The sequence below is a fragment of the Pleuronectes platessa genome, chromosome 2 (assembly GCF_947347685.1).
Source record: "Pleuronectes platessa chromosome 2, fPlePla1.1, whole genome shotgun sequence".
Classification (NCBI taxonomy): Eukaryota; Metazoa; Chordata; class Actinopteri; order Pleuronectiformes; family Pleuronectidae; genus Pleuronectes; species Pleuronectes platessa.
In genome coordinates this window covers 4,926,163-4,938,044 of record NC_070627.1, presented here as the reverse complement: position 1 = coordinate 4,938,044, position 11,882 = coordinate 4,926,163, and the positions used below count along the sequence as shown (strand labels likewise).

The 11,882-nt window shown below is 46.1% G+C and overlaps 1 protein-coding gene across 1 annotated transcript in view; it reads right to left on the bottom strand.

Annotated features, from left to right (window-relative positions):
• chd5 (chromodomain helicase DNA binding protein 5) overlaps positions 1–10,289 on the bottom strand; it is a 35,518-nt gene extending 25,229 nt beyond the window's left edge. The window contains exons 1-2 of the mRNA XM_053444586.1: positions 10,223–10,289; positions 2,191–2,345 (exon numbers count right to left, since the gene is read on the bottom strand). Of these exons, the coding sequence (XP_053300561.1) occupies positions 2,191–2,345; positions 10,223–10,289 (222 nt within the window). The remainder of the gene's footprint in view (positions 1–2,190; positions 2,346–10,222) is intronic.
• Positions 10,290–11,882: the final 1,593 nt, after the last annotated feature.

Below are 11,882 nucleotides of genomic sequence, written 5' to 3'. Positions count from 1 at the left end.
TCACTGGAAACCATTCGTCCCACCAGCAGCTCCCACATCGGACTGGTATGAGTCACCGACTGTCTCCGACCTCACTCGACTTCTGGCCCCTGTCTGACACCGACCGTTGGGGAGTGATTGGAAGTGAATTACAGCAGCGACGGTTCCTCAGAGGGAGGGAGGGAAAGATGGAAACGAAAAGGAAGGGAGGAAGGAAGGAAGGGAGGAAGGGAGGAAGGGAGGGAGGAAAGAAAGACTGAAGAGAAACAAAGAAACAAAGAAAAGCAGCAGCATCACGATCTGGAGCAAAGTGAGGTGATGCGTGTGAGACAAGAGGAGAGGGAAGAAAGAGGAGAATACAGAGCACAGTGTGTGAGGGGGAGAAAGAGGAGGGTGTCAGAGGGAGTCCCCCTCCTCTTCCTCCACCTCCTTCTCCTCATCCTCAGCTCAGTGAGACCCAGAGCTCAGTGTTTACCACGAGCAGCCAAAGGGCCGGGTGGCACAGCCCGGCCAGCCAAGCTCCTCACAGCACTGCTGGCATCTCCACCCCGGCAGAGGGGAACATCCCGATGGCTGTGTCACTGACACTGTTACAGCCAGCACAGGTGGGAACCTGGCACTGGGAACCTGGTGGATTCCAAAACCATAGCTTCTGAGATCCAATTGGTTTTTCAGGACATTTTTAATTGTATGCATTGCAGGAAAAATAGCTGCACTGATCAATACAGAGCATCAACGATAGATCAGATGTTGAAGCCATTTCATCGCAGGTTTTATGGTCATAAAACTGATTTACAGAGATTTTAACCACTTGGAGGTCTCTGTTCTGTTTTCCCAGTGTTGCACCATATCACCCTGTTAGAATCCAGTCTTGAGAAGATATTTTGTTCTGGAGTGTTCCTCCCCTTTACCATGGACTCCCAAAAAAGACCATCAGGCCTAAATTAAGGGGATTTAGGGTGAAAACCCTTCATTGCAACAGTGAAACTCATCAACACAGTTCCATGGCACAGCAGGGGGTCCTTCCTGAACGATCAAAGGGAGCTACACGCACCACAAGAACAACAGACAAAGCAATTATCTGCTATTACCTTTACAATAACATGTTATGGTCCAGACCTGAGACCAACACAAATAAGGGAAGCAGACGCCAGTGATTAACTAAAAGACTTGATTTTATATGATAATTGTATACAACTTTAAACCAACACTTTAATAAATCTTTACCTTTATTCCTCTTACAGGTAAAAGGATGAATTCACTCAACTTCAATTCAACACCAACCTGCTGTATTCAACACTGGGTTTCTGCGCATATATAGCTTATGCGAGTTTATGGTAACTTATTTCATATAATTAAAGATATTTTCAATCAAATCTGTTCACCTTTGAGTTCAAGAAGATTTTTGTGTTAAATCTGTAGAAATTCCCTCGAGATGTTGCACTCAAGAGGGGGAGAGCTCTTTGACTTTAGGATGTATTACATAAACAATGTTTTTAAATATACTTGTTTTCGTTTGGCCAATGTTCCATCTGTTAACATGGATGAGGCGGGGTTTACGACCTATCCTCCCGGCCACCGCGAGGAGGTCCAAATGTTTCGGGAGTCGTCATATCGTCAGTTTTTATTTACAGTCCCTGGAGCGGATGGACGGACAGACCGAAAACACGGTGCCTCCGGCCGTGGCTGTCGCTGGCGTGGATTCATGACCAATCCAGTTAAATTGAGTCACTGGTGTAAATGCTGAGAGCAAATCAAACCTCTGCCCTGACCTGAGATCTGAGAGACTGAAGTCTGGGAAGCTACTATAAAAAACTACTCTGCCGTTAAAACCCGTTCTGCCTCCCGCTGTTCCCCTGGCACCGACTCAGAGGGCCCCCCCCCCTCTGACCCGCCGTCTCTGCCATCAGCACCACAGGCACAAATCAGCACTCTTTAAACGGGCACTTGGTGTCCACAGCTTACACTGGCACAGGTGGGGACACTGCTGCCAACCTCCCCTGAGCCCTGAAACAGTCCACTGCCCCTCATTTAGATTACAGAGGCAGTCCAGCCGCCAAAACACACCTCTGATCCAATTGCAGAGACATCAAAAGAGCGATGGGTTGAGAAATGGAGAATACACAGAGTGCAGCCTGAGCCAAAAACGCCTGCCAAGCTGCTGTGTCCAAGGTCATGACAGATGGAGGCTGAGGGAGAATTACACCTTACCTCCTTTTTCCTCTTCTTCACTTTGGGTATTTTTCCCTCTTTCATCTTTTTGGGCTTCTTCTTCTTCTGCTGTTTGAGGGAGTCTTCGTCGGGGGTGAAGAAGGTGTCGAGGGGCGCGAGGGGAACGGCGGTGCGCTCACCTTCGTCATCCTCATCTGGACACAGAGAGACAACGAGGTATCAGCTCAGGAACATAAAGTACACAGTGCACCGACCACTCAGGATAACACATTTAGGAGATTTGGCCGATCCCCCGAGTTTGTCGGCTTTACAGCCACTTGAGTTTGTGATTAGCCTGAATGTGAACTGATGAATGCAGTTTGGCTTGTAAACTGTGAGTGTGAATATCGATTAGCAGGAAAGAGATCGACAACAATTTACACAACAAATTAATAGTTTTATTTATTGAAGAAATCGGAGTGGGTCAGTTGAGTTGGTTACAAACAAGCAAGCAATGAGAAGACTGTGATTGAATTTAAGAGACGAAATCCATCCGTCCATCCGTCCATCCATCCATCAGTCCATCCATCCATCCATCCATCCATCCATCAGTCCATCCATCCATCCATCCATCAGTCCATCCATCCATCCATCCATCCGTCAATCTGTCCATCCATCCATCCGTCCATCCATCCATCAGTCCATCCATCCATCCATCCATCCATCCGTCCATCTGTCCATCCATCCATCCATCCATCCGTCCATCCATCCATCCATCCGTCCGTCCATCCATCTGTCCATCCATTCATCCGTCCATCCATCCATTCATCCATCCATCCATCCATCCATCCATCCGTCCATCCATCTGTCCATCCATTCATCCATCCATCCATCCATCCATCCGTCCATCCATCCATCCGTCCGTCCATCCATCTGTCCATCCATTCATCCATCCATCCATCCGTCCATCCATCCATCCATCCATCCATCCATCCATCCATCCATCCATCCATCCATCCAGTCATCCATCCATCCATCCATCCATCCATCCATCCATCCATCCATCCAGTCATCCATCCATCCAGTCATCTATTCATGGAAAACCAGAAAGGGCGATTGACTCCTTTCCCATTGGCAGTGCATCATGGTACATTTGCATCGGGCTGTTTCCATCAGAGCTAAAGAAATACCTTTGTCTCTTTTAACCAACAGGAAAGTTGCTCTTCAGAGACAAACAACCATTCACACCTACACAAACACTCCAGAGTCTCTAATCAACCTAACCTCATTTGATTAGAACCGTGGGCGGAATGTAGCTGGAGAAAACCACATGAACATGGGAAGGACATGCAAACTCCACGTAAAAGGCTCCAACTGAACCAGGATTCAAACCCTAAACCCATCGGTTGGAAGAAACAATGCTACCCACTGTACCACCATGCCGCTAATAGACAAAAAAAAAGGTTTATTAAAAAAGAGATTAATCAATGATGAAATTATTCATAGCTGTCAGCCTTGTGCACAGTGAGGATAAACAAGTGGGGAGTCAGTCAGACTTTTGAAAATAAAAATGATGAATCATTGCCGAGGCCAACGGGAGCACTTGGCAAAAATAAACCTCGGGAACACACATCATTGAGTGTGGATCAACTTTACCCGTCAGACGACAAGTAGACGGAGGGCCTGCCCCCCCCCGCCGCTAAATGGAAACTCCCCAGAGGAGCGCCGAGGTATACTGAGCATATCTCCTGCCTTTAATGCTTGCTGGGACTAAAGCGACCTGCTGCTGGCTGTCAGCTGCAGCGTCTCAGAGCCGCTGTGTACAAACGTACTGACTGCTGAGCACAGCAGCCGTCACTGATGCCACAGTGGGTCACAGAGGAGTAAGTAAGGCAGAGAGAGAGAGAGAGAGAGAGAGAGTCCCAAACAATACATCCCATTAAAAGAGACGCGAGGAGAAACACTCGCACAGGATGCAACCTCCCCTCCGCGCCTCCGACTGTCTTTTCGTCTCGTTCAGTCCGTCTTTCGAACACGTCTCCCTCGCGCAGACAGGCTGGAGGCCATGGAATATGCAGCACATGTATCAGAGTCAATCAGCCAACACTAGCCCTGCAGTCGACCGCTCCCCTGGGTAGCCTGAGTGAGAGATTGGGGAGGAGGGATTCCTAGTGTAGTAGACAGACACACACTCACAAACCTCACCAGGCACTTATCCTCAATTTAGCAAAGCTAGCAGGAGGTATCCGACACACACAAACAAACACACCTACAGGATACACACGTTAATGACTTCAAAGCTTTGTTTGGTTTCTTCCGTCCAACGAATGATGTGCGTCGCCCCTTCGTTAGCACTAATTGGGGCTTCATAAACAATGTTTTTAATGAGAAAGTTGTATCCATCCATCCATCCCTCATCCAAACTCAGAAGGTCTGACAATTTGTTAGATTGTTGATTGATTATTTTATTTTTTATATGTTAAAGGATTATGCAAAAACTACCGAGCATATTTCTACGAAAGTGGATGGAAGGTTGAGACGTGATCGCAGTAACTGAGCAGCTTTCTGTTGTTTAGTTTCTGTTTACGTCTCGGATGTGTGTTAGACTCCTGCCAAGAAAGTTTTGAAGACAATACACAAGATATGAAATGGCACAAATTGGCCTTGTACACATTTCTCGTTCTAAATAATTCAAACAATGATTGAAACGTCGTGACTGCAGAGAACATACGGGAGGTGATGTAAGAGCTAGCAAACATCCGAACTATCTCAGCTTCCCTTTGTTCACTCGAAGGTTTTTTTTCCTTAAAAGCAGATCAGCCGACAACAGTCAGTCAGTCAGTCAGATGGTTGACGGCTACGTGGACGGTGAGGACGTTCATTAACGAGACACAACGATCCGATCGTCTTTGCGTTGCCTTTCACAGGAATGAGGATTTGTTTAGAGTCAGTGTAACGGCTCCAGTCATAAACATGCACCCATGGCAACACTCAAACACAGAGCAGCAACACAACGAGCCTCTCCACTCTCTGACACACACACAGATGAGGACACGGATCAGATGCAGTTGGAGACAGCTCTGAATTACAGGAATCACAGTCCATCGCTCTGCACCCTTCACATGAACCACGACTGACAGCTTGACCACACGTCACTAATGAGACACGTGTGTGTCCTGCTAAATGAATCACTCAAAGTGACAGTGATGATACCGCGTCAATGATGAAGGGTTGGAAAGTTCAATTACATGCACCTGATTCTCTGGACTCTGGAGGATGTCGGTCTGTCCACCAGTTTGGGGCAGACGTCCATTGTCCTCAGATGTTGTATCCTACTGGTCCTCTGGTTTCTACTCTACTCTTTGTAGTTTGTAGGGAAATCTCTTTCGACAACCATTAAATTACCTAGAAATTTGAGACTCATTTGTTTCACCAAACACTTTAACCAAATCCTTTTCCTACAGTTTGTGTTTTGTGCTAATTAGCTAATGGTGGCATGCTAACGAGCTAAACTATGCTCCATCCCTCCATCTAGACTGCTCAACCCTTGAGGGTCACAGAGGGGGAGCTGGATCCAATCCCATCTTACACCACACCAGCGTATCACAGGGGGAACACACAGAGACAAACAGCCGGTCATGCCCACATTCGTAACTACAGTCGGTTTAGTGTCTCCACAGTCTTTGGCCTGTGTTCCTTCAAGATCATCTTTCCCAAGTCTGGCAGCAACGAGTGCAAGGTTCCATTCTAAAAGAACTGGTACGAGTACAAGAAGAAGGTTTTATCCGACTGTGGTGGAGGACTTGGAGAAAACCCACGCAAAACACAAAGAGCACATGCAAACAAAAAGATCTGAACCAGGATTCAAACTGGGAATCTTCTGTATGTAGAGAAGACAACACTGAACCATCATGAAACCACTAATAACTATTTGTGCTCATCTTCAGAACACAGTTGAAAACACAGTTCTGACTCTTAGAGCTGCTAGCATAGAGACTCTGGTAAGAAAAAGGTTTCAGCAAACCTAGAACAAATGATCTGTCACGAACTGACTTTATTTATAAAAGGGATTAAACAACCTCATAGTGATGTGATTCATCGAAAAAGCCAAAACAACAACTATCTGTTTAAACCTGCATCACCTTATTATCCTAACCCTGTGGCAAACGGCCTGTGAGGTCCCCTGAGGGAAAGCCATCAGGGGGAAAGATAATCTTTCTGCTCGGTGGGTGAACCAGGCGGTGCCAGGTGTTGGAAGAGGGGAGGTCGCCCAGTCATGTGGCACAGAGAGGTCTGGCACCAGTTAGGACCAGGACCAAAGCTGCACTTGGCAAACAGGCCTCCTCCGAAGTGTGGACGAACGGCACAGACACAGATCTGACCTTCCTGCGAGAGCTTGGCCACCGGACTGACCCATTAGAAAGGGAGATTCACGAGCGACTCCCCAGTGAGAAAGCTTGAGATTACTGGAAAGAACATTAGCCTTTTCTCTGTTGGCCCCTGTACGCCAATGTGCACTTAATGTTGCCCAGCATTGCCTCGCCACGAAGGAGGCAGACGGAGCCAGAGGGTTTCCTTTCCTCATTGATTAAGTGCTTATTGCTCAGGCCCTCAAATGCCTTCAGACAAAGACTATTATTAGAAAATGAAATCATCAAAGTGATGGAAGGATAAATCCCAAATGGTATCATTAAAATCATATCTACGTATGCACAAGATCACAACGTGTTCGATATAAAGCAGATATAAAACGGACCAGAACGCATTACCCCTCATCTGCTAATACACATTTTAAAAAGACGGCATCCTTGGTGCTTTGCCTACGTGCACGCGCGGCAGGGAAAAATGGTGTCAACCTTCGCAGTAAAGGATCCAAAAATAGACCCTGTTCCAATTGGGGATAACATATGTAGGCAAACAAAAGCCCCTGACAATCTTATAATTTTAGGGACGACACAAAACAATTAAAGCAGGAAAATCACAACGGAGCAATCTGTGGCAGTGTGAGAACCCGGAGTGAGACAAAGGGAATTAGGACACTTTTATGTGCCACAGCAAATAAAAGCCGTGATGGGACAGCGTTTAGGGTTCTTAGGGCTCCGCGGGGACGCAGCTTCTGCATTGTTGCCTTTTAATTGCACGGGAGCGTCTCGATTCCACGGGAAAAAGGAGAAAGCAGCTGTGCTCTGGATTCCTGACCTTGTCTGTCAATTTGACGTCTGTCGATGGAGGTCGTAAACCGCTCTGGAAAAACTGCTTCCTGTAGCGGCAGTATAAAAATAATGGCTCCGTGTCTCTTTATCCCCCCCGTGATGTGACGAGTTAGAATAAAAAGACAACAGAGACCCCGGATTGTATCGTGAGAACCGCACAGAGGACATCTTCATTTATCTACATCGTTTGGTCCATTTCTTTTTGCTCTTTATTATGAGGGATGACGGCGTTAACAGAGTTCCACTGGCACATTTACAGCCTCAAAGATTCTATCAGAGCACGTATGAAGCATATGGGACTGACACATGAGACTATTGTGTTATTAACACACCGGATTACAACTCACATGTCTTCACTCACCTGCCACATTCAATCGCACCTTTCCTTCCTCATACATGTTTAACCGGGCCCTGGGTTATTGGGGACACGCTTCGGTGCCCGTGTTCTCCCTCAGGCTACGGCTGGCAGTCATAGATGATGCCTCAACTTCTCTCTCTCCTTCTCCCCTTCCCTTCCCTCCCTCCGTCTGCCTGTCCTTTTCTCTCCCTGCTGAACACATTCACAAAGAAGCCTGCAAGTATTGATCTGGCTTATCAAAGATAGAATATATATTTATATATATATATATATGTGTTTAATAATCCGCAATGCAAATTCGTTTAACAGTAAAAATGCCGTTTTTGTGTGAGAGAAATATGAGATTTAAAGGCTCAAGACCTTGAAAACAAACCAGGAAATATGAGCCCAAAAAAAAATCAATGAATTCACAATCATGTGATAAAAACCGAGGCAGTGTGGTTCTGCAAAGGCTTATTGTTGCAATACTCCAGCCTGTGTGACTAGACTGTGTGTCTTCACTTCAGGACTGTATCTAAATGTGGAGTAGAACTGGAACATTTTGGACAAAACTCTCTTATTCAGCAGCACTTAAGCCCTTTGTTTGCATTGAGGTCCTGTGCTGCCTCAGTATTCAGTTTAACCACGAAACTTTCTTCACGCAGTGTAGTGAAAGTGAAATAGAGGGCAGAGCAGCATCTCTGAAGTCCTGCCCTTGACATCAGACCATCAAATAATGTGACGCTCAGAGCGAGCTGCAAGGGGGGTGGGGGTGGGGGTTGGCAGGGGTGGGGGGGGGGCTGAACTGGACCAACAGTGCAGAGTCATAACCTGGAGTCTCTGTCCAGTTCAGGGGCATCAGTGGGAAACCTCTGCTCCCACCACAAATGATCAGGAAACCAGTTTTGATATTTAGAGAGACTGATGGGGGGGGTGATGATGATGATGTCACTGATAGTTCTGATACCCGATATATTCCTGATAATTGTATATATAATTCCGAAGATATTATCAATCCCTGGAAGAAATGTGGGGCTTGATATTTGACTCTTTTGTATAAATAACCATGTATTAAAAGAAAACAAATACATATATCTAGAGCTTGAATTAACAAAATAAACATGAATTAAGATATTTTTCTGCATTGTTTATCCTGGGAAATAAACGTTGGTATCTGTAAACATAAACAACGATAGCAATATGTCTGTGAGGGGCTCATAACTCGAGCAATAACAGTCAAGCTCTTGATTTCGGTGAAGGTGACTGATGGGAGACAAACCAGTTCTCAGAAAGTACGTGTGAGCCCAGAGTTTATCCCACTGTGGGTTTATCTAATTACAAGCAGATATTTTATATTTATATATTCGGCACAACATAAAACTAGGACTCCCAGAACTAGTCTGGTGTTGTATCAGTTTCCCCAGGTACAGTCACATTTCAGGGACCATTAAGAACCACTGGGGACCAGGTCGCACTATCAACCTAAAGAAAACCAAATGGACACAACGTTGGAAGAAACCTTCATCAATGAAAGGAATCCACATCTCCTCCTGCGTGTTGATGTTTTCAGGAAAGCAGCAGATTAGTTTTCCAGGCGAGAGGAACCCCGGCTGTTGCCCAGATTCTGGTTTGTGTGCAGCCACCATGTGAACTCGATGAGCTGCGTCTCAAGAATGTGGGTTAGAGCTGAATGGATGTGTGGCGACCCGACCGAGGTCCTCAGCTGAGCTCGGGGGGCCGGAGACGTGATGAGCTGTGTTTACTGTGGTCTGTGCACGTGGCTTCCACACCTCCGAGGCCAGAGGATGTGTTTTTGTTTTTAAGTGGGAGCAGAAGAGGAGACAGAATGAACACGGATGTTGTCACTGGAGCCTGATTCCACACGCATGCATTAATGGAGAGGGACAAACAACATCATCACTGCATTGCACTGAATAAGCTGACGTGGTTACACACAGACAACTTGAGGTTTTCTGGTGGGGGGGTTTGAGGTGAACACATTCACTTCTACACACACACATTGATTGATGGATTGATTGATTGATTGATTGAGGAGGATAAAGCACCATCACTGCATTGCACTGAATTGACTGTCATGGTTCCCCCCACAGCTGTCTGACACACAACTTGTGTGTTTGTTGGGACTTGAGGTAAACACATTCACTTGTGCACAGCATGCAGGAGCGAGAAACAGGAGAACAGCCCAGAGTAGCCTTGCAGGAGGGGGGGGGGGGGGGGGGGTTCATCTCCAGCCTCCGGATCAGGCATGTGAGGACAGCCTGGGGCTAATCCAAATGTAACAGAGAGACAGAAAAAAAAAGAGAAAAGCCTGCTCCCACCTTAGAGACACTGGGTCGTGCAGGGAAACAACGGCATGACTCTGCTGGCTGCACCCCACCCCTCCTCCACCTCCTCCTCCTCCAGCACCGCTCTCAGGAGCAGGACAAGCCCTTTTCCCCGCATTCAGGGCGAAGCGGCGCAGAAACACAGTGAAGGACACCCCGCCTCCCCCCCACCCACCCCCCCACCCTCCCTCCCTCACCTGGCAAATCGTCTTCAAAATCCATGTCGTCCTGTCCCTCGTCTTCATTACTCAGCGACCCCGGCATCTTCAGCTCATAGCCCCCCAGTCCCCCGCGGTTTTTTCGGCTGAGGAGACTGAAAGTTAACCCTGCAGCCGCCGCCGCTTCTTTCTTCACCTCCAAAAAAAAAGAAAAAAAAAAAAACTGCAGGGTAGTCGTCGATGTTTTTTTTTTTGTTGTGTGCGTTTTTTTTTTAATTCCTCTGCAGGATTAAAAAAAAATAATTAATAATAAAAAAAAATCATGCATGTATATATATATAATTTTTTTTTTTTATATTCCACTGATCTCTATCCAGGTCCTCCAGTCTGAAAAATAAGAAAGACGAAAATGGAAGAACACACATGCCCAGATTGTGACGTCTGGTCTGTTGCCATGACGATGCATCCCATAATTTCACCCACAACTAGTTAGTCACGCTCGCCTCAGTTACCAGCTCTAACCAACTAGTCGCGCGCGGAGCAAAATAGAGAGAGGGAGGGAGAGAGAGAGGGGTACACGCACCGTGCAGCGACGCATGTTTTTTTTCCCGCGCCCGTCGCGTGCCCCTGCTTCCCCGTGGAGGAAGTCCAGAGGCACGAGACACGAACTTCTGCAGCTTCACTGTTCATTCACAGCCTCTGCTGCTCTCGGTAGGAGGGTGTGTGTGTGTGTGTGTGTATGTGTGTGTATGTGTGTGTTTAGGGAGGGGACACCCCCCCCCCCCCCCCCACACACCCCATTTAATATTTTATTGACCTTTTCCCCCCATTTTTATCAAATGCCTGAAACAAGACTCAAATATTTTCATCCTTTATTTTGCCAACTTTCTTCTTCTTTCCCCCCCAACACACACACACACAGACACACAAACTGCAGCCTAATGACTTCATGCTGAGGAGTCCTGTTTGCCAGTGGTCTAACTGTTGTCAAGGTTACCACAGCTGGATGCCCCACAGAGGGCGAAGACTTCCAGCTTCACTTTCTTTATCAAGATGATGCACAAATCCAACAGCTGCGTGTGCACGTCCATTTCCTTTGTGTTCATTGTTGTCCATTTCATTTATCGTAGCTTGTTTATTACGTCTATCCAGTACAACTGTTTTATCTCTTTTTGTCAATTTGTTGGTGCCAATTTCTGCTTATGAGTAACAAAAAAAAAAAAGTTAAATTGTTTAATTTGCTGTCCCAATTCAGATAAAAGTTCCTTATTAAAAAAGTAAACCAATAGTTTAATAGTCGGCTATGTTACTGACATGTGGCCACTTCAAGTAGATTGTTTATCATGGCTCTAAATAATGTTAAACTTATAACAAGCAAAGAATATTGTAAAATTACACCTAATGTAATGTAATATCTAAAAAGATAGTCATCTGGACATGAAACATCTACAAGAATCAGTGTTTGTGTGGAAACGGTCAACTTGTGTCATAAAAAGGAAACTAGTCAGGTGATAAACAGCGTTCAGGCTAATGGAAGATGATTTTTAATATCCACTGTCTACATCAGGAGAATATTGGACGCTGCCCCTAGAGGCCAGTTCATACCCGATGGGGTCTGAGATCATTTGTGTGTGTGTGTGTGTGTGTATCAGGGAGGAAATTAAATCAATTAAAATAAAATAAAGATTCGAGGAGACAC